Source organism: Muntiacus reevesi, chromosome 2 (genome assembly GCF_963930625.1).
Source record: "Muntiacus reevesi chromosome 2, mMunRee1.1, whole genome shotgun sequence".
NCBI classification, from domain to species: domain Eukaryota; kingdom Metazoa; phylum Chordata; class Mammalia; order Artiodactyla; family Cervidae; genus Muntiacus; species Muntiacus reevesi.
Genome location: NC_089250.1, coordinates 112,695,302 through 112,718,429, shown reverse-complemented (window position 1 = coordinate 112,718,429; position 23,128 = coordinate 112,695,302). Strand labels below are relative to the sequence as shown.

Below are 23,128 nucleotides of genomic sequence, written 5' to 3'. Positions count from 1 at the left end.
CTCCACCAGCGTTAGCGGTTGGTAAAGCCGGAAGGCATCCTTGGCGGTTCTCTCGACCAGCCTCCTCGTTTTACCGCTGGGGAAACTGCAGAACTGACTCAAAACCTTTTGTTATTTCAAGTACGCAGAACTGACCGTTGCTATTATTTTTGTGAGATTAGAGAATCTGATTGTCTAAAATTTTTTCCAAAACTTTGTCTTTTCATGAAAATCTTAGTCCCTACAAAAGTGAGCTTTTTTTTGGTAAATTTATTTCTTTTAATTGGAGGCTAATTAATTTACAATACTGTAGTGGTTTTTGCCATACATTAACATGAATCAGCTATAGGTGTACATGTGTCCCCATCATGAACCCCCCCTCCCACCTTCCTCCCCATCCCAACACTCAGGGTTAAAATTGAGCTTTTAATCCGTTCAGTTCAGTCGCTCAGTCGTGTCTAACTCTTTGCGACCCCATGAACCACAGCATGCCAGGCCTCCCTGTCCATCACCAACTCCCGAAGTTTACCCAGACTCATGTCCATTGAGTCGGTGAGGCCATCCAACCACCTCATCCTCTGTCGTCCCCTTCTCCTCCTGCCCTCAATCCTTCCCAGCATCAGGGTCTTTTCCAATGAGTCAGCTCTTCGCATCACGTGGCCCAAGTATTGGAGTTTCAGCTTCAACATCGGTCCTTCCAATGAACACCCAGGGCTGATCTTTAGGATGGACTGGTTGGATCTCCTTGCACTCCAAGGGACTCTCAAGAGTCTTCTCCAACACCACAGTTCAAGAGCATCAGTTCTTCAGTGCTCAGCTTTCTTTATAGCTTTTAATAAGTATTTGATATTTGAAATTTGTCCGTGTAGCAATAAAATTAAAAAAAATGCAGATTCAGAAAGAGACAGACCAATAAACCAGAAATAGATTGGAAATGGAACTTGGAAAATACAGCTCAGGCTTCGCGGCGGTTTCAACGAGGTGCCACCAGATGGCGGTATGGGGAGAAGGCGAGAAGCTGCGTGCCTGAAGCCTCTCTTGACAGACTCGCGCCAGCGAGTAGCGGAAGTGGGGGCGGGCACGTGGGGCGTGCTACGGTGGCCGAAAAAAAATGCCTCAGGTGTGTTAGCAACCGGTCAAGAAGCAGCCACGGGTGTTACGGAGAACAATATATTTCTAATCCAGCTCCACGAATTTATAGGAGGGAGCCCCTGCAGCCGTCACCATGGTGAAGGAGCAGTTCCGGGAGACAGATGTGGCCAAGAAAATGTAAGATGGAGCCAAAATCCCCAAAGGGCAGAGAAATTCGGGGTAAAGGAATCCAAGGTCAGGGGTCTTGGGTCTCGAAACGTCATAGCCGAGGGTCAGTTGAAAGGAAAGGACCAAGAATCAGTGGGAGGTGTGCACAGCTCTGCAGTCAGGTTAGATTAATGAACATTGATTGGGCAGAGGGGGTTTCAGCATCTGGGGAACCGCAGGCCAGGGATGTTCCATTGGTTTTCGGCAGAGAATGAGAGATGTGGTGGGAACCTTGGCGATAACTTACACCCTGGGTCGAAGCTCGAGTTTTACTGAGGTCAGATGATGACTCCTTTCTGCGAATTTCTGGTCACTACAGCTTGGGAAGCAACCTGGGTCGAGGACTCATTTTGCTGCAGAACACGACACGGACGTAATATTTGTTGGCCGAAAGAATGGAGTTACCAGGTAGAAAGCTGTGTCACAGGCACATGGATAGCAGTCTCAAAAATGAGATGAAATTTGTCACAGCCTCGCCTTAGAACTTCCAGTAAAGAAATAAATCAATCGTTCTTGCAGGAGACACTTAGTTGAGGAAGGTACTGTATGCTGGGTCTGGTGATAGACATTAGAGATGTGACATGAGGAAGACCTTACTGCTTAGTCTAGTTGGAGAAGGTAGGCAAGTCAACGGTTGAGCTGGACAAGTGCAAGGACAAGGGTTGGCACCAACGGGAAAGGGGTTCAGACTGAAGAAAGCCTTCTTCCAGGAGCATAGAGGAGGGAGACATTACAGTGATGAGAAGAAAGCTGGTTTTGAAGCTTTGTTCCAGAGTCATCTTGCAGGCAGTGAGGGGTTTTTTTTTGGTCAATTAAAGTATAGTTGATTTACAATGCTGTGTTAGTTATATGCACGTGTGCTCAGTCACTTCACTCGTGTCTGACTCTTTGCGAACTGCCTGGACGGTAACCCACCAGGCTCCTCTGTCCATGGCATTCTGTAGGCAGGAATACTGGACTGGGTTGTGTGCCCTTCCAGGGGATCTTCTGGGCCCAGGGATCGAACCCACGTCTCCTGCAGTTCCTACAGTGCAGACAGATACTCTTTTTTAGAACCTGTAAGGGAAAAGAATCGAAAAAAGAATATGTATATGTAATCTAAGAAAGAATATATATGTATAAAATAACGTAACATGCCTATAATAGATAACAGAAACAATACGTATAGTATCTGTTAAAGAGTCTAAAAAATATACCTTTTATTATATATATAATGTTAAGTATACATTTCTGTGCCATACAGTAGCTTCTTGTTGGGTATCTGTTTTAAACATAGTTAAGTCAAACTCCTAATTTATCTCCGCCACGGCCACCTGCCCATTTGGTAACTTTAAGTTTGTTTGCTGTGTGTGTGGGTCTGTTTCTCTTTTGTAAATAAGTTCATTTGTATCTTTTTCTCCCCCACATATAAGCAATATCTTATGACATTTGTCTTTCTCTGTTTAGCTTACTTTGCTTAGTATGATAATCTCTAGAGCCATCCATGTTACTGAAAATGGCATTGTTTCTTTGTCATGGTGTGTGTGTGTTTTCTGTGTATATGCATACACACACACCACGTCTTATCCACGCATCTCTTGATGGACTTTTAGGTTGCTTCCGTGTCTTGGCTATTGTCAGTAGAGCTGCAGTGAACATTGAGGTGTAGCTTTTCAAATTGCAGTTTTCTCCAGATATATGCCCAGGAGTGGGCTTGCTGGATCATTCAGTAACTCTTTTTAGTTTTTAAAGGAACCTCTGTACTTTTCTGTATACTGGTTGTACCAATTTATACATTCCCACCAGCAGTGAATGAAGGTTCCTTTTTCTCCACACACTCCCCAGCATTTATTATTTGTAGAATTTTTGATGATGGCCATTCTCTCGGTTGAGAGGTGTGAAACTGACAGTTTTGGTAGGGATGGGTGAGAGAGAAATGAGACTGATGCGCAGAATTTCTTGCTTGGGTGACTGTGGAGGTTGCCATTCACTGGACTGTGAAACGTGCCTCTTTCCTGGATAAAGTATCCCAGGTGGTCCCTGCAAACCCATCCCAACCCCCAACTATATTCAGATGCAGATATAATCTGTTTTCCTCTGACCTCCTGAGTGACTCTATTAAAATGCAAATTAGATCCTTGACACTTCAGTTTGAACTCTTCCAGCAGCTTTCCCTTGGACTAACATTTAAATTGCCTGTCAAGAGTTCCGAAGCCCTCCTAAAGCTGGTCTTTGCATACCTCACTGACTTTTTCTTGTACCATTAGCCTTCTGTGCTCTACACAACTGGTTTCATTTGGTGCCTTGAAAATGCCAGGCTTGAGCTGGCTCTAGAACCCTTGCCCTAGTTAAGCTGTACTTCCTATGCATGACTTCTTGATCATCTTATGACTGGCTCCCTCTGATTCAGAATTGAGCTGAAATGTCAATTTTCCAGACTTTCTGACCATATAACATAGTCTTGTCAAACTCTCCCCTACGCTTCAGTTTTTTCAGTCTTTGCATCTATTCACTTTTGTGAATCTGTTTGTTTATTCTGTCTTGCCCTCTCTGAAATTGAGCCCCATGTTGGCAGGGAGTTTGTCTCGTCTAACCTGTATCCTCAGCCCCTCAGGATCGTGCCTGACACATCATAAACCCCCAGCTTTTTGGGAAAATGAACAAAGGAACAGATCTGGGAGAGGAAGTGCCAAATTTAGGTACTTGTGTAACTGTCCAAAGGAGATGTCTGTATGATCTCCAGCTGAGTCGGAATAGTTGGCCTCCAGATAGAGATTAGACAGACCCCACTCAGGAAGAAGGTGTAGGGTGCAAGAAGGATTGGGGTTGTAAGGTAAGGAGGTCCCAGGTAAGGAGAAAAGCCAATATCTAAGAGAGAGCAGTAGAAGAGGCCACAAAAGAAACTTAAGATGTAACAGCCAGAGAGGGGGAAAGACTCAAAGCATGGATGGTGTTATCAAAGCCAAGGAAAGAAATTACTGCAAGATAAGGGGTGAACAGGTTACTGCCAGTGCTACAGAGAGACGTTAAAATAAGCAATTCTTCCTGGATTGAGCAGCAAGGAGGTAGGTACAACTGCTGCGCACCATCCTCAGATAATGAAAGTGAGAACAAGTCAGCAGGATGAAGGAACATTTAGTATTGAGAGAGCAGAGCCTGTCAGGCGTGGGAAGGATAAGGTTGCTTATGGTGGGTCACATGCAAAAATGCTCTCCCTGGTAAGTGGTTTTGATGTAACTGTTCCCCTATCTCTTTCCATTCCAGAAGCCACATCTGTTTTGGAATGAAGTCAGCCGAGGAGATGCGCCAGCAGGCTCACATCCAGGTTGTGAGTAAGAACCTGTACAGCCAGGACAACAACCACGCCCCACTGCTCTATGGGGTGCTTGACCACAGGATGGTAAGACCTGCTGCCCCTCGTGGTTCCATGTGGTTTGACTGGCTGGTGAAACTGGTGGCTTACCAAACAGGAAGAAGCCAGGTCTTCCTTCCACCCCGCCCCGCTTCCCCAGCATATCTCAGGGCTCCAGCCTTCCTTGGTCCAGGTAACATAAATACCCTGCCCCTCGCCAGGTGTTTCTGACTCTGGGTCCCCTGACCACCTGTGAGGGCTCGTCCCAGTTTCCTCTCCACTGGTCTCCACTGACTATTGATCATACTTTTATTCACAGGGTACAAGTGAGAAGGACCGTCCTTGTGAAACCTGTGGGAAGAACTTGGCTGACTGTCTGGGCCACTATGGGTACATTGACTTGGAATTGCCATGTTTTCACGTGGGGTACTTCCGAGCAGTTATCGGCATCTTACAGGTAAGCATGTATGTGTTCATCTCCATACAGTAACTTCATCTCCCTGCAAGTTACTGATCCAGGGACGTGACAGTGAGCTTGGTGGGGGATACACGTAGGGAACGTTTTTATACTAAACATGTAATATTTGTTTTGTTTGAGGGGTTTGGGTTTTTGTTTTGTTTTGTTTGGCATGATATTTCATCCTGCAATAAGTTAAATTGCTATAAGATTCGTTTTCCTTGATTTTCCTTGAGTAGGTGGTAGATATGTATTGTAAAAAAATAATAATAATTCAAGCAATACAAACACAAGATAATTCAAACACAAGAAAGGGAATAAAGCTAACAAAAACCCCACCTGCCGGCTGTGGCTACAGCCAGCATTCTGGTGAACATGGGCTGCCTCTAAGCGTGTCTTCCTGTAGATCTGTGCATATAGTTAAGTGTCCTAGACAAGGGGTGGATACAGCTTTTTAAAAAAAAAAGAAAATACTTTTTCATCTTCTCATCCTTTTATCTATTTTGTTTAATTTTCTAAAGATGATCTGTAAAACCTGCTGCCACATCATGCTGTCCCAGGAGGAGAAGAAGCAGTTTCTGGATTATCTAAAGAGGCCCGGCCTGACCTACCTCCAGAAGCGAGGGCTGAAGAAGAAGATCTCTGACAAGTGCCGGAAGAAGAACACGTGCCATCACTGCGGCGCCTTCAACGGTGAGCCAGACGCACATCTTGTCTTTCATCACGATGGCAGTTTCTATAACTGCATTTCCTAGATCGCCACCTCAGGCCAGCCTAACCGAGAACCTGATTTTTCCAGCCATGGTAAAATGGACTCACTCTTACAGGTACTGTCAAGAAATGCGGCTTACTGAAGATCATCCACGAGAAGTACAAGACTAACAAGAAAGTGGTGGATCCCATCGTATCAAGTTTCCTTCAGTCCTTTGAAACCGCCATAGAGCATAACAAAGAAGTAGAGCCTCTGCTGGGGAGGGCGCAGGTGAGCCTGCCCCTGCCTGCCTCCCTCTGTCTCCATCACACGCTGTCTCCTCGCCCTCCGGGTACACCCTTCCTCCAGAACAGGAGGTCCACAGGGGTTAGATCTCTGGGGCTACTCCACCTGACAAGTGTTCACCTGGCACTCAGTTTATTGTGCGCTGTCCTCGTAACTAACACGCTTAATTATATAGATAGCGTGTTACATTTTCATCGTAAAAGATTGTAAAAGCATAGTCGTGTACAGCATACACCGAGGGATCCTGTTTCTCACATGGATGTGGCTTTAATAGAATTTGTACATAATTTCCATTGCTCTACTTGGCACAAACTTAATTAGTAGGATTTTATGAAGTGTCCTGTTCTGCCTTGTTCTGAATTCGATTAGTATTTAAGTCACATGGTACCTTCTAGAATTGATGGTATACAAAACTAACAATTAAGTGGCTACTGAGTACCAAACTGTCAGACCTGCAGGAGCGTCAGGAACCACAGAGCAGTGGGTCTGCACCCAGGAATCCCATGGTGTTAAAGGTGTCGTAGGTCATTAATCTATGAAAACATAGCCAGGACCATGGGACACAGTGCTGACTGTCACAGGGATGGAGAGGACAGGACGGAGTGGGGAATCTGGGGGCTTGGTCAGGGAGGACTGTGAGGAAAGGTGTGGTTTGTTGTGGTCCTTAAACCTGAGTAGGGTTTAGAGAGTCTAGGGCAGTAAGCCTGCCACGTCCAGGAGGCTGTGTTGGGGCTCCTTCTGAAAGTCCCAGCATTTTGCTAACAAAAGCACCTTGCAGTTAGTGACTACTGTTACCTTCCGGTGTCATTCCAAGTTCTTTCCATGGATCGCCTCACATTTTATCCTAACAGCAACCCTGTGAGGCCACATCGGCCAAGATAATAGTGAGTGGTGGACGGGGAATCCTCGCGGAGGCCATTGGGGCGCAAGCCTGTGCTGGAGAAAAGATAGACAGCCGAACCCACTTTGTCGAGGTCCTCCCACTGGAGAATGTGGAGCCATTAAGGTTTTAAGCAAGGGAGAGACATAAATAATGACATTTTAGAACAGCCTGACTGCTCAAAAGACACTGTAACAAAAATGGAAAACCAGGTCACAAGCTGGGAGCAAATACTCACCTTTCATGTGTCTGACAAAGAACTCTCATGTCCGGAATATAAAGCCCTGATTTTTAAAAGCAGAAGCAAGACTTGAATAGGCACTTCACAAAGGGTTATATTCAAACAGCCAATCAATAGATGAAAAGTTGTTCCATATTATAAGTCATCGGGGAAGTATTAATTAAAACACACCCCCTCTCAGAAAAATTAAATGTACAACAACTGAAAACCAAGTGCTGGCAAGGATCTGAAGCAACTGGCACTCCTACATTGATAGTAGCCTTGTAAAATGTTTCCACCACTCTGAAATTCCTTACAAAGTAAGACCTACACTTACCAGATGATCTAGCAGCTTTATTCTTGGGCATGTACCCAAGAGAGACAAGTGCATACATCCCCCCAAAATATTTGTGCAAGTATGTTCATTGCAGCTTCATTAATAAAAGCCAGAATTAGAAGCAATCCAGATGCCTGTCAACAGAAGAATGTGCAAATTGTCGTAGATCCACACAGTGGAGTACTGTCCTGGAATGAAAGAATCAAGCTGACACACACAGCCTGGCTGAATCGCAGAATCCTACTGAGAGGAGGCAGCTTTATATGAGAGTCCAAAGGGTGTGATTGCATTTAGATCAAGTCCAGGAACAGGCCAGACTGATCTGAAGTGATGACTTAGTACTAGTGAGAAAGGGGTATCGGGGTATTTTCTGGAGAGGGGCACATATTCTTTATCATGATTTGAATGGTGGTGTATGTGTACCTGTGTGAAAATTTACCCATCTTTTTAAGATTTGTGCAGTTTACTGTAATATTTAAGTTATGCCTTGATTTAGGGAGTGAGATGTAGAAAGAAAGCAGGTCCTGACCCTGGGCAGTGATAGTGAAGCCAGAGGTGAGAGTGTGCAGTCAGAATGGATAGTAACTGATAACTGATGACCAGCCACTGTGGCAACAGGTGTGAGAGGAGGTGGCCAGATGCACCGGCATCTGGAAACTTGGCCATCCCCCTGGAGATGGGGGAGGGCACCAGCCGTGCGTCCCAGTGGAGATATCTTCAAGCTCCTGCAGAGGAAGTGAAGGTGCAGACTGAGAAAGCTGATCTTGTCCTCCTACCAGCATGAGTGTAGAGGAATTCTCCCCTCCAGGCTGACAGCTGTGCAGAAAGCGTTCAGTGAGTCTGAGGGCTGCCCAGCCCTCCTGGGTGTGGCCTTAGTTGCATCCTCCTGTGCATTCCCTCTGCTACCCACCCGCCCAGATCAGCCTCCCTGACTCCCATCACCACTTTCCCCTGCCAACTCTCTGCCTGGGCCCCTGAGGCCACTGTCCTTACATACAGAGGACCAAGTCTCCTCTGCTCCTCACACCCTCTGCAGTAGAATGGACTAGGGCCTAGGAGGCATCTCGTTTGGAAAAGTCTCTTAAGTCAGAGGTCCCCAACTTCCAGGCCATGGACCAATGCCTCCTTCAAGATCAGCAGTGGCATTAGATTAGAAATAAAGCACACAATAAATGTAGTGTGCTTCAGTCATCCCAAAATCAGTCCCTGGTGCCAGAAGGTTGGGGACCACTGTCCTGAGTGACTGGGCCCAGGAGACCTCCTCCCACTTAGGAGTCTAGTGCGTCCAGCTTGCCGCTCTGTGTTCCCCACTGCCACCACCTCCCTGTCCACACCAGCCCACGTGACCCAGGTGGCACCCTCAATGTGATTTAGGATGGTGGTTGTGAGCTTTGGGGCTTCCCAGATGGCTCAGTGGTAAAGAATCTATCTGCCAATGTAGGAGATTCATGTTTGTTCCCTGGATCAAGAAGATCCCCTGGAGGAGGAAATGGCAACCCACTCTAAAATTCATGCTGGGAAAATCCCAAGGACAGAGGAGCCTGGTGGGTTACAATCCATAAGGTTACAAAGAGTCAGACATGACTGAAGTGACTTAGCATGCACTCTTACTGCCACTAACTTACTCTATGATCTTAGACACGTAGCCCAACCTGGACTTGAGTTTCCACAGCTGTAAAACAGGGGTTACAAGAGTATCTGCCTTAGGGCTATTATGAGGATTAGGAGATGGATTCCAGATCAGATGCTTAGCAAATAGCAAATGCTTCAAACATGTGACCTAGTTACTGTGGCATCCTTATTACTGATGTTCCTGTATTAACAGAAATAATGATGGAGAGGTAAGGCTTCTTCCTTTTCTTATTTATGTGTCCCTTCAGCTTAACAGAGCCTCTGCTCCCTTCCCCTCACTGGAATCCCCCATCCCTGGGCTTCCATGCAGCCTCCTGTGCTCTCTGCAACACACCCCCACAGTGGTCTTCACCTTTCCCTCAATCACATGTACATTTGCTATGCCTTATACACCTCTTGTGTTCTGTCTTATATTTCTGCTAGCTTCTTCCACTTAAGTTTGGTCCCTCACAAGATCCCTTTTTCTGAGGTCCTGTTTGATGCCAGTCACAGTGCTTAGAATAGTGGCAGGTCCTCCAAGATTATCAGTTTGTCCTGGTTTTTCTTGTGCCACGGGTGGGAACAAACCATGAGTTCACCATTTGCCTAATTCCAAGCAGCCCCTCCTTAGAGAGGGCCACTTAGTCACCAAAGTGAACAAAGAATTGTTGAGTTAACATTTACCTTTTATAAAGACAGGCAGCAAAACAGTGTCTCATTAATCTCGGGACGGCCCATGTCCTGACATGGTGCTTCCCTGGTGACTGTGGCAGTGAAGAGTCTGCCTGCAGCATGGGAGACCCAGGTTTGATCCCTGGGTCTAGAAGATCCCCTGGAGAAAGGAATGACAACCTGCTCCAGAATTCTTGCCTGGGAAATCCCGTGGACAGAGGAGCCTGGCGGGCGACAGTCCATGGGGGTGCACAGAGTCAGATACAGCTGAGCGACTTTCACTTACTGACATGTGTACCTGCCCACTAAATTTTCAGGAATGTGGAGCCCCATGCCTTTGTAGGAGGCACAACATGATTGAAGTGGAAGAGACCTTGGAGCAGTGGTTCTTGACCCCCTGTGGGTCACAGACCCCTTTAGGAATTGGAGAGAAACTCTGGACTCTACTCCCAGAGGGCTGGTGTATATCCATTCCTGTTTCAGTACCAATCCGGGGATTGGTAGACCCGCAGATAAGGTCTCTCCATAATGACATCATCCCTGCAGACAGTGTAGCCGCGTCAGCTCATCACCACCCGAGGAAGCCACACTCCACGGCTAGAGAGCTTGGGCTGTTAGGGTGTTCTGCCTCGTACACATCTGGGCCCTGCTGTGCTGTCCATCAGTCCCTGCTCTGCTGTCCATCAGTTTCCTGGTATTTAACAATAAGTCTGCAGTCTTCCTCATGCCTCTGGGGATGCATTTCTTATCACTCTTGCTGAGAACTGGTTCTAGACTCTTGCCAGTCTTCCTGCCCTCCTGGATGGCCTTCAGCTCCATAATGTTCTCGTCCAGGACTGACTGTGGTGGTGACGTCTCACCTTCATCCCGTCCTAGAATTTTGTTAGATTTAGACTTCCTCCTCCCTGACTGTTTCTGACGGCAGGGAGGTGCCCATCCCTGGGAGGTGGGAGCCGAGGACAAGCATTGTTCTCTGGACAGGGGCCCGGACTGGAAAGCCTATAGTGAGATTCCTTCCTTCTGCCAGCCACACTGCCATCTCCTCCAGGGCAGGACCATAGAAACTTTCCCTTTGGTAGTGTTCTAAGAGCTGATCATTTTTCTTAACTTTGTTCCCCATTTCATTACGTTATGTGTGGCAAATTGTACTTAACAACATATAGTCTCAGTCACAGTCTTTCATCCCAAGGAAATTTAATAGCCATCATTGTTACAGCGTAGCACCTCTGTTACGTGAAGTTAATACAAAGACAATACAAGTTCATTACAGAAAGGTGAAATGTAAAAAAAGAAGCAAAATGATGATAATCCAACTCAGTTAAAGATGGCCCTGTTCACACCTTGGTAAACTCTTCCATTTCCTCTTTTCTGTAGATGTACCTCTTTGCCCAAATTAGATCACATTGTAAACATACCTCTTATTTATCAATATTTTGTGAACACCTTTCATGGCATAAGCCACATTTTGTGTCTTCATTTTTTTTCTTTAGACGGCTTCATAGTTTTTTACATAATGGATGTACCATGATTTTATCTAGCCAGTAACCTGCCAGGTTGTTTGCAGCTTTCACAATTAAGATCTGCTTTAGTGCATCCTTACAGCTAAATCTTTGTGTTAATTTCTCAAATCATACCCTTTGGAAAAGTTAAGTGGAATTATTGGCTTAAATCATTGGAATAAAAGTCATGCCCATTTTTAGGGCCCTTGCAATATAGCAAATTATCAGAAGCCTTTGTCATCACTTGTACATATTTTCAGTTGAACGGTTAGATCAGGGGTCCCCAACTCCTGGGCCATGGACCAGCACTGGTCAGAGGCCTTTTAGGAACCGGGCACACGGGAGGTGAGCGGCAGGCAAGTGAAGCTTCACCTGCTGCTCCCTGTCACTAGCAGTACTGCCTGAACCATCTCCCCCTTCCCCCCGCCATGGAAAAATTATCTTCCACAAAATCGGTTCCTGGTGCCAAGAAGGTTGGGTACTGCTGGGTTAGGCGGCATGGAGAAGTAAACCTTTGCCTAAGCTGTGGAAAGCTGAGTTCTATCTCTTCTCTTCCCTCCTTTCCATAGGAAAACTTGAATCCCTTAGTAGTTTTGAATTTATTTAAACGAATCCCAGCTGAAGACATCCCTCTACTTCTGATGAATCCGGAAGCTGGAAAGCCCTCCGATCTGATTCTCACACGACTCTTAGTGCCCCCTTTGTGTATCAGACCCTCTGTCGTGAGCGATTTGAAGTCTGGCACCAATGAAGACGATCTGACGATGAAGTTGACAGAAATCATTTTCCTAAATGACGTCATTAAAAAGGTCAGCACTTCCCATTAGCATTTCCAAACTCTAGGTTTTGGAGTATATCCATGCAAACAGAAGTGTCTTCTGCTCATTCTTAGCATCGGATATCAGGAGCTAAGACCCAGATGATCATGGAAGACTGGGACTTCCTGCAGCTGCAGTGCGCCCTCTACATTAACAGCGAGCTCTCAGGCATTCCCCTCAATATGGCACCCAAGAAATGGACCAGAGGGTTTGTCCAGCGCCTGAAGGGAAAGCAGGGTACGTGTCCACCTGTGTGTGCAGGAGACGGTCTGCTGCCTTTGGCTCATTTGGGGAATGTATGTCCAGCGTATCTAGTTGGAGATCACAGTCTCTCCTTGGCCTTTCTGGTCACATTGCCCCCAAACAGCACACATTGGGCCCTGGAGACTTATGATATATATATATTTTTTTTATTTAGGTCGATTCAGAGGCAATCTCTCAGGAAAGAGAGTAGATTTTTCTGGCAGAACAGTCATCTCACCTGACCCCAACCTCCGAATTGATGAGGTAGCTGTGCCAGTTCACGTGGCCAAAATTCTAACATTTCCTGAGAAGGTAAGTACATTGCGTTGCTCAGTATTTTGTCCGAATCCAGTCTTTTATGTTACGTTCTGAGGTTCCAAACAAGCTCAACAGTGGGAAACCCCCAGTAACCCCCAGTTAGCCACAGTTTGGCACGTGTGTTTGTTTTTCCAGTTTGTTTCACACATGTGTCACCGTATATAACATCTCCAACATGAACACAGTTGTGTCTGCCTTTATATTTAAATACTCAGATATACATTAGACATTCAAGTCTACTTTTTTCCATCTTTGATATTTTTCTGTGCTGGTTCATACCTCATGCCTTAAATAACTAAATGATAAACATCCACACCAGTTAATTTTCTTGGGATGAGTTAAAACATTAGAAATTTTAAAACATTAGAAGCATTTTTAAAGCTTTAGAATCACTACTGACTCCAAGACTCTGAATATTAAAAAGCTGTTGATACATAACCAGAAAGGCTGTAGCACTTTACACTGAGTTCATACTCCTGAATGTAAACTGGTATTTATAGTATTTTCTTTTTTAACTGAGGTGTAGAAAATTGAAAGGCCTGATAACAGGAAGATGTTGATTGGCTTTGACTTTGCTCTTGAAATGCGTAATAAGCCCAGCCCATAGGTGCTTCTGGTAAAGCTTGTGTAAAAAGTATCCTTGGTTGGGGCTTCCCTGGTGGTCCAGTGGTAAAGAATCAGCCTTTCAATGCAGGGGACACGGGTTCAGTCCCTGGTCAGGGAACTAAGACCCCACATGCTACAAGGCAGCTAACCTTGCACACACCTCAAGGAAGAGCTACAGCAGAGGCTCAGTGTAGTCAGAATTAAAAAAAAAAAAAAAAACAGTGTCCTTGGATGAGTTAAATTTCCTTCTCTGAGACAGTGCCCCGCAAGACTGTTGTCCAGTAGGCCGCGGGACATGGTGGTGCAGGCCAGGACCTGCTGTTCTGGCGTTAACAGCTTTTAAACCTGAGAAGCCCACAGTAAATCATTGCAGGTGAAGCTGCCACCTGTTCTTAGGATCACAGAACATGCTGAAAGCTCCCAGCAGGTCAGTGCAGCCCAGTCATTTTATCAGTGGAGAAACCAAAGGTCAGTAATGGACCTGGCTCTGTCACCCAGCAAGTGAGTGACCTAATTCAGACGTGAACCATTCTTGTCCTTACACTGAAGACCTTAGCAGCAGCATGCCGCAGGTACCCCTTTTCTCCTAGAATCACACAAGGGGTTCAGTCATGCTTTTTATTTTCCTGGCCCCCGCAAGCGGCATGTGGGATCTTAGTTCCCTGACCAGCGATCAGACCCTTCCCCCAAGCAGTGGGAGTGCAGAGTTCTATGCACCGGACCACCACGGAAATGCCCTAGAATGACTTGGAGAAAGGAGAGACTGAGACGCATTTCAGCGTAGCATGCCAGCGCAGCGAAACCTAACAGTGCCTCTTTCTGTCTTACATTGTCGTCCTCCAGGTAAACAAAGCAAACATCAACTTTTTGAGGAAACTGGTTCGAAATGGCCCTGAAGTTCACCCAGGAGCCAATTTCATTCAGCAGAGACACACGCAGATGAAAAGGTAATGCTTTCACAGTGTGGTTGGATGTAATTATCTCCTCGTGAATACTCAGCCACGGAATACAGTCCGAAGTAAATTATCATGATATTTTAACATGTGGAAAACACCTGTTTTAATTGCAGCTAGCCTCAGTGCGTTTTTGTTTCCTCCGCTGGTTCTTTGAATGTATGCACAGTGTTCATTTATTCTCTAGCATTTAATGTTTAGGTAGATATAGTGCATTGGGATATGAAAGCAGATCATTTTCTGGGTCCCCTGGATGCTCTGGGGTTGCCTCAGTGCACTCATAACCCAGGAGGCACACATTTTGCCAGTTCTGGCTTTCCACAGTGACATGAGCTGATCACCGGTGCTTTTCATCTCATGAAATTCAAACATCACCAGGGCCCTGTGCGAGAAGCCAGTTTATTACTCAGTTTCTGTGACTCTAAGACATACTTTTTTATCATAGTTGGACATTTCTAAAATTAAGAGGTGTCCTACAATCAATTGGTTGTAGTTTAGGGACTTCCCTGATGGTCCTTTGGTTAGGGCTTGGCACTTTCATTCCCAGGGGCCAGGGTTTAATTCCTGTTCGGGGAACTAGGATCCCACAGGCCACTTGGTGTGGCCAAAATGTAAAGTTACAAAAACAGTTTTGCTGTTACAGTAGCTTAATTGACAGTGGAGGGAGGCACCTTAAATTCAGTGAAATGTGGTCATTTTAGAGACCTCATCTTGCTATGAAGAGGGAGAAACTTGCTGAGGAAGCTTTGTTCTCACAGGTTATGTCCATTATTGTATGTTAAGGTTTCTGAAATACGGGAACAGAGAAAAGATGGCCCAGGAGCTCAAGTTCGGGGACATTGTGGAGAGGCACCTCATAGATGGAGACGTGGTCCTGTTCAACCGGCAGCCCTCGCTGCACAAATTGAGCATCATGGCACACCTGGTGAGCAGGAGACTGGTGTTTATATCTGCTGGGTGGAACTTTGCTGTGTGTGCCACGCCAAAACTCCAGACATCTGAAATTTAAATTGCCAGTAATGTCAAATTTTCCTAACTTTTGGTTTTCCTCTTCTCCATTTTAGTTTGAGTGAAACTCTTCAATTTCAAGCTTCCCTTCAATGTTTTTAATATTTATAACATACTATTCACACAACAGTGAAACAGGAACTAATTGAAAATTAGTATGAAAGTGACTACTGTGATTTCACTTGCAAACAACATAGATGCATATCTGTGTGTGCACAAAATTATGTAAAATAGACATGGCAGAAAATTGACTTGATTTAAAACAGCATATTAACTAAGGAACTAAAATGCTTACAGGATTTCTCTTTGCAGTTGTCCTCCAACTAAGACCTGAACGCATATTTTTTGGAGCAGTTTACTTTGCAACAGCAGCAGTTTCCTTTTCTGGAGATTTCAAATGGAAACAAGATGCAACTTCAATTTGTTAAATATTCATAAATTCTCCTATATGAAAAACCATTAAATCCCTGAGCATTTGCAAACAAGCTCCTAAGGTAGTGTTTAAACAGGCTCCTAAGGTAGTGTTTTTCTAGATTGATTTTTTTTTCCCAGTAGCTTATGGAAATATTACATCAATCTTTTTGCTCAATGGCAGAAATACCAAAGATACATTTTATGATTATGGAGCTCTAAAAGGTGAACAAAAGTCTTCCCTTTTTGGAAACTTGGCCCATTTAACATAGAAATATTTTTATTTGAAAACTTTCAAATATATACAAAAGTAGAAAGAGTACTGTGATGAACTCACATATTCCCATCCTTTATATTCAGTAATTTTCAAGATTTTGCCACACTGGTTTTCTCTGTCCCTTTTTCCTTTGATGAAACCAGATGCCATGTCTTTTTTTCCATGTGTATTCAGCTTGTTTCTGCAAAACACACATAGCTACAGTGCCATTATCACACCTCACCAAAATGAAGTCATTCCTTGGTATTGTCTAGTACCCCGTCCATGGTCAGATTGCTCCACGTGTCTCAAAAATTCTTTTTGCAGCTAGTTTGTTCAAAGTGAGATCTAAAATTTACACATTTAATTGATATATGTCTTAAGCCCCTATTAATCTAGTACAGTCCTCCCTCCTCCTCTTAATTTCAGTGTCATGTTTGAAAAAACCAGGTCATTTGTCCTGAAGAATGCTGCATGGTTTTTCTTTGTCTGTCCGTGTGTGGCAGTAAGGGTTCCTTCATGCGTCATTGTTTTCCTGTAAACTGGAAATAAGCTGTCAAAGCATAATCAGATTCAAATTCAACTTTTTGTCAGTAACAACTCATAGGTGGTGCCAGCTACGTTCTCTTGCCATATTTCAGGAGGTGCACGCTGCCTGGCTGGCTGGCTTAGCCATGGTAAGAAGGTAAGGGAGTCAGATGCCTCGGCGAGTTGCCTGTCTTGCAAAGTTCCTTATCAAAGACTCTTAAGAATCCCTGGAACTGCAAGGAGGTCAAACCAGTCAATCCTAAAGGAAATCAGTCCTGAATATTCATTGGAGGGACTGATGCTGAAGCTCCAATACTTTGGCCACCTGATGCAAAGAACTACCTCATTGGAAAAGACCCTGATGCTGGGAAAGATTGAAGGCAGAAGAAGAGGATGAGATAGTTGGATGGTATCACTGATTCAGTGGACATGAGTTTGAGTAAGCTCCAGGAGTTGGTGATGGACAGGGAAGCCTGGCGTGCTGTAGTCCATGGGGTTGCAAAGAGTTGGACACAACTGAGCGACTGAACTGAACTGAACTAATGACCTCATCCATACCAGAACATACTAGGAATTTTCTTCCTTAATGTAAAGTGTCCAGTTCTGCAGGAAGCCTTTTTTTTAAAATAATGCATCTAAGAAGCTTTTGAATAAATGACTTATGTCCTTTTCCTGATTTGCTTTGTTTTGTATTCCACAGGCCAGGGTCAAGCCCCACCGGACTTTCAGATTTAATGAGTGTGTCTGTACACCCTACAATGCGGATTTTGATGGAGATGAAATGAACCTTCATCTTCCTCAAACAGAAGAAGCTAAAGCAGAAGCCCTTGTTCTCATGGGGGTATGTAGGGTGGTGCAGCCCAGCTCCTGAGAAGAAGCTCCTTAAAAGGAGAAGAAGCAAAACAAGTCTTATTTGAAAAGACCCCATAGTATGTAAGGGAGTTAGTTTCTCTCATAGGTGGGGAGTTGAATGGACTGGGTATCTTCTGACCTGTAATGTGGGCTCCTAGGAGAATATATACACATGAGCACCAGTTATAAAAAGGTAAGATGGGTGTGTCAGAAACTTGACTGTTGGATATCATGGTCCATTATAAGGATTTGAGCAGATGCACCTTTTGGCTGTGCCAAGCAGCTGCTTACAAGAACTTAGTTCCCTGACCAGGGATTGAACCCACAGCCTCAGAAGTGAAAGCACAGAGTGCTAACCGCTGGGCCGCCAGCGAGTTCCCAAGCAGATGCACCTTGATGTACAGAACCTTCTTTAAATTGGGTGCTTAGGCAGTGAACACTAGCGCCCAATTTTGCCCATGTAGGCACTCATTACATTTTGATGATTAATAAATGCTGTTGTTCGAACTTAGTGTCTCAACCAAGAGAAACTTGACCATTCTGCCATTATTGTAACTAGTGTGGAATTGATTGACTTCAAAGATAACACAGTGCTACTCATCATTCATAGATGGAAATTTTCTTTGGAGAAGAGCATTTATAATTATACTAACGTCTTTTACCCAAAGAGTTCTTTATAACAACCGAGAACAACTCCACACAGTATTTAAATGTAGGAACCTCTGAGGTCAATCTTGCTGGTATTTTTTCCCTCTCCCATTGACAGATGAAGGCACTAGATGTTAGTGACAAAGCTGCGATTAAGAACCAACCCCCAGCTTCCGGTTCACAGCCTCACCTTCCTGCTCTTCTTCATTTATCCATAACCGTTAAGAATGTTTGTGGTGAAGATTTTTGGGGCCGCATCATGCATCCAAACATAGCTAACTTACTGTGTTCCTTTTTCCTTCAGACTAAAGCAAACCTTGTAACACCAAGAAATGGAGAACCACTAATTGCTGCTATTCAGGATTTTCTGACAGGTGGGTTTTGTGGAATTTACTTGGAAAGAGACTTTGGAACACCAGGATTCTCATTTACACATTCACGTGAACACTTGAAAGGCTGTTTAATTCTGTTGTTTGTTTACTGAGTGTGATTGTGTTAATGAACCATACACGAGATATTTTTTACTTTTCTAAGTGCTGGGGATGTAGCAGTGAGTAACAAAGTCCCTTTCCTTGTGGAGTGTGGATTCTCCTTGGAAGAGAAAACCAAGAAGCAGCTGTGTCTTACCTCACTCTTTTAGTAATAGTCCATCTTTATTTTTAAAGTTGAAACCTTGTGATTTTTCTCACAATTTCATTCCTTTCCTTCATTTTGTGTTTTTTCTTAACATCCTCAGGTGCCTATCTCCTCACTCTTAAAGACACTTTCTTTGACCGAGCCAAAGCTTGTCAGATCATCGCTTCAATACTGGTGGGCAAGGATGAGAAAATTAGAGTCCGTCTCCCACCCCCCACAATACTAAAGGTTTGTGCGGGAGCTGTGACATGTCTGTGTGGGCGGTCTGGAGTACCCCCGCGGGTGCCGAGTGGGCCTGTGACCGCTGTGCCATCTTGCCTCGTTGGTGTGAAGGGCAGGTGAGACCAGGCTCTGCCCGCTGATGCTCTGGCTCCTCTCCTCCTCCAGCCTGTCACCCTGTGGACGGGAAAGCAGATCTTCAGCGTCATCCTCAGACCCAGCGATGACAATCCAGTGAGGGCCAACCTCCGAACCAAGGGCAAGCAGTACTGTGGCAGAGGAGAGGACCTCTGTGTCAACGACTCCTGTGAGTGAGAGCAGGCTGGGGCCAGGGCTCAGGAGGGCACGTGGCCAGCACTTCCCTTCGCTTTGCCAGTAAATCCCGTGTTTCTCTAAGGCCTTAGGCAGGAAGTTTGTTCTTCAGGGAAATGCAGCTGGTGTTTCTCCAGAAGGTAGAGGTCATGTGGACACATGACCAACCCAGCGGTTAGAATGTTCTTCTCCACGTGTTTTGTCTCAGGTGACTTGTTTCTGCCAATTAATGCAAATTCTTTTCTTCTTTTTCTATTGTTGGTTTGTGAGTGTGTGTGTGTTTTGCTGTACAAGGGCCTCATTATTTAAGGCTTATAATTTATTATTTTATGTCCAAAAATGTGTTCATTGTCTAAAAGTATGACTAAAAGTATAAGTAAGTGGGTTTCCCAAGTGGCTCAGTGGTAAAGAATCTGCTTGCCAATGCAGGAGATGCAGGAAATGGATTGAATTTCTGGGTCAGAAAGATCTCCAGGAGGAAGAAATGGCAACCCACTCAGTATTCTTGGCCTGGAAAATCCCATGGCCAGAGGAGCCCAGTGGGCTATGGTTCATTAGGTCGCCAAGAGTCGAACACACATGAGCAATGGAACAGACATACATGACTAAAAAGTATTACTGAAAAGGCTAGGTTTTTTTACCTGCCTCACCTGGTCAGTGGATGTTTTGATCACATGTAGATCAGGTGTAACAGTGCTGTGTTGCGCTAAGTCATTCAGTCATGTCTGACTTTTTTCGACCCTATGGACTGTACCCCACCAGGCTCCCCTGTCCATGGGATTCTCCTGGCAAGAATGCTGGAGTGGGTTGCTATTTCCTTCTCCAAGGGGTCTTCCTGACCCAGGGACCAAACCTGTGGCTCTGGTCTCCTGCATTGGCAGGCAAGCTCTTTACCACTAACACCACCTGGGAAGCCCCAGGTGTAACAGTGAGAACATTTAAATATGAGTCCTCTGAGTCCCCTAGACTGATTCAGCCCAAGAGTGTGTTCCCCAGACCTATGCCATTCAAGCAGCATTTACTTTCTGGGTCCCAGGCTGGTAACAGGAGCTTCCCCAGCAGACTGCTTTGAGTAACACTGATTTAGAATGGCCTTTGCTAGCAAGGCTTGTGGCGAGAGGTGGATCTGCAGCCCTCTGTAGTGACAGCTGAGCCACAAAGACTCTCTGAAGGTCAAGGATTCTCTGCTGTCTCATGATGAATAAATATTTTGAAGAGCACTGATTTTTCTTCCCCCCCACCCCAGGTTTACAACCATTCTTTCATAAATGTACTCCCTGTCTTTAATGTCTTTAATGGCTTCTTGTTTTATATTGTGTTTTTGTTTCTAGATACAAATTGCATTTTGTCGTTTAGACTTTTTACGATGGTGCCACTGCTAGTTTTCTCTGTCTTAGTGAATAACAAAGTGCTTTATAAACAACACTTTGTTGTACATCATTGAATTGGTGCTCAAAACATCCCCATGACATAAAGATGGCAAGAGCTTGATACTGTCATCCACAGATCACAGATAAAGACAATGAGAGTCAACTAATACCTTTCAGAATCAGGACTATAGGGTAACAAACTAGATCTTCCCTGCTCTTCAAAAGTTCCTAGATTTCTCCTTTTCCCCCCTCAAAAAGAAATTTTTTAGACAGCATTTCTATTTGCTCTACTCTAACTTAAAAACAAAAAAACAAGTTTTCTCAACTGCCTTAAATTCATTTTGGAATGAGACAAAGTAACAGATAATCATTTGTGTGAGTCCATAATCTTTTTCCTTCCAGATGTCACAATCCAAAACAGCGAGCTGATGAGTGGCAGCATGGACAAAGGAACTCTGGGGTCAGGATCCAAGAACAACATTTTTTACATTTTGCTGCGAGACTGGGGGCAGAATGAAGCTGCCGATGCGATGTCACGGCTTGCCAGGCTGGCTCCCGTCTACTTGTGTGAGTGTCTTAGTATCCTTGTTTTATTGCTATAGGTTATTGATGTTTTAGGGGGTTGTTTTACTATTTCATCCCCCTGCTCCAAACACATACAAACACAAAGAAAAGGATACTTGTTCAAGGCTAAACCATTTATGCTTTTCTTAATGAAATAAACCTGATGTTGACCAGTTTGACTGCAGATTCGAATTTGCTTTACAGTTTTCTTCTCAAAAGCTACAGTAGCTCCCTAATGCCCATGAGATACATGGGTTGTTACATAAAGGGCCTTCACGGGCTGCTTCGAAGGTAGGCTGTGCATTCAACCCTACCTGCTGACTCAGTATTTCCCTACTGTCCTTGTACACTAGGCCAGGAGATTTTCTTTGCATGCCCCAGAATATCTTTAGTCTACTCTTATGCTTGACGCTTTGGCTGATTGTAGAATTCTAGACTGAATGTTATTTTCCCTGAGAATTTTGAAAGTATTACTCTACTCTGTTCTTTCAGGGTTGCTATAAATTGTATTTCCCTTCTTATTCCCAACTTTTTTAAATTTTGGGGTAATCCAGTTTAGTTTACCGAGTTATATACACATATGCATTCTTTTTTTTAAATGTTCTTTTCCATTGTGGTTTTTTACAGGGTATTGAATATAACTCCCTGAGCTGTACTTTAGGACCTTGTTTATCCTGAATTGTCTTTTTATTCTGGAAGTTTTGACAATCCTCTTTGTTTCTGGCATTCTGCAAGTTCACAGTGACGCAGCCTCGGGATGTTTATCATCCATTGTGCTGAGCACTCTGCAAGCTCTCTCAATCTGCAACATGTGTCCTTCAGCTCTGGAAGTTTTCTTGTGCTTTTTCTGATCATAGTCTCTCTTTTACTTTCTCTGTTCTTGCTTTTTGGAATTTCTGTTAATTGTCTGGTAGAGTTCTTGGAGTGATTCTCTAATTTTCTCTTTTTCCCTGTTGTCCATTTATTTGTTTCTGGATTCAGTTTTCTTTTTAACACTTGCTTCCGTTTTTTTTTTTTTTTTCCAGTATTGTATATTTTATTTCCAGCCATTGTTCTTATTTGCCAGTAGTTCTTTTCTCTTTGTTTCCTTCTTTTCTTTCTTCTCTTTTTAAGACTTCCTATCCTTGATGCTCAAATACCTCTTCTCTAGGACTCTCTTTCCCACAGAGGGAAGGGCCTGAGGCCTCTTTTTTTGTAGACAGACCTCAGAGACATTGCAGATTTGGTTCTAGACTACCGTGATGAAGCATGTATAACACTCAGGCAGCTCATATGAATGTTTTGGCTTCCCAGTACATAAAAAACTTGTTTGTACTGTACTGTAGTCTTATTGAACTTCTCTGGTGGCAGTAGTCTTATTAAGTGTGCAATAGTATTGTGTGTTCACATGTTGTTGTTCAGTCACTAAGCTGTGTCTGACTCTCTGTGACTCATGGACTGCAGCACACCAGGTTTCCCTGTGTTTCCCAGTTTGCTCGGATTCTTGTCCATTGAATCCGTGATACTACCTAACCTTCTCATCCTCTGCCACACTCGTCTTTTGCCTTCAGTCTTTCCCAGCATCAGGGTCTTTTCCAATGAGTCAGCTCTTCATATCAAGTGGCCAAAGTATTGGAGCTTCAGCTTTAGTATCAGTCCTTCCAGTGAATGTTCAGGGTTGATTTCCTTTAGGATGGACTGGTTGGATCTCCTTGCAGTCCACTGGACTCTAAAGAGTCTTCTCCAACACCAGTTCGAAGGCATCAATTCTTCAGTGCTCAGCCTTCTTTATGATCCAGCACTCACATCCATACATGACTACTAGAAAAACCATAGTTTTAATTATACAGACATTTGTCAGCAAAGTGATGTCTCTGCTTTTTAATATGTTGTCTAGGTTTGCCATAGCTTTTCTTCCAAGGAGCAGGTGTCTTGATTTCATGGCTGCAATCGCCATCCATAGTGATTTTGGATCCAAGAAAATAAAATCTGTCACTTTTTCCCCATCTATTTGCCATGAAGTGATGGGATCGGATGCAATGATCTTAGTGTCTTACATGTACACACCTTAATAAAAAAAAGACTTTATTGCTGAAAAATGTTAATCATTTGAGCCTTCAGCGAG

At 44.3% G+C, this 23,128-nt stretch overlaps 1 protein-coding gene across 1 annotated transcript in view; it reads left to right on the top strand.

Annotated features, from left to right (window-relative positions):
- Positions 1–1,078: 1,078 nt before the first annotated feature.
- POLR3A (RNA polymerase III subunit A) overlaps positions 1,079–23,128 on the top strand; it is a 43,978-nt gene continuing 21,928 nt past the window's right edge. Inside the window, exons 1-15 of the mRNA XM_065922701.1 lie at positions 1,079–1,248; positions 4,522–4,657; positions 4,929–5,066; positions 5,588–5,759; positions 5,894–6,048; positions 11,852–12,091; positions 12,175–12,337; positions 12,519–12,655; positions 14,111–14,214; positions 15,004–15,145; positions 17,124–17,264; positions 18,228–18,297; positions 18,660–18,787; positions 18,947–19,085; positions 20,863–21,027. Of these exons, the coding sequence (XP_065778773.1) occupies positions 1,205–1,248; positions 4,522–4,657; positions 4,929–5,066; positions 5,588–5,759; positions 5,894–6,048; positions 11,852–12,091; positions 12,175–12,337; positions 12,519–12,655; positions 14,111–14,214; positions 15,004–15,145; positions 17,124–17,264; positions 18,228–18,297; positions 18,660–18,787; positions 18,947–19,085; positions 20,863–21,027 (2,074 nt within the window). The 5' untranslated portion in view covers positions 1,079–1,204. The remainder of the gene's footprint in view (positions 1,249–4,521; positions 4,658–4,928; positions 5,067–5,587; positions 5,760–5,893; positions 6,049–11,851; positions 12,092–12,174; positions 12,338–12,518; positions 12,656–14,110; positions 14,215–15,003; positions 15,146–17,123; positions 17,265–18,227; positions 18,298–18,659; positions 18,788–18,946; positions 19,086–20,862; positions 21,028–23,128) is intronic.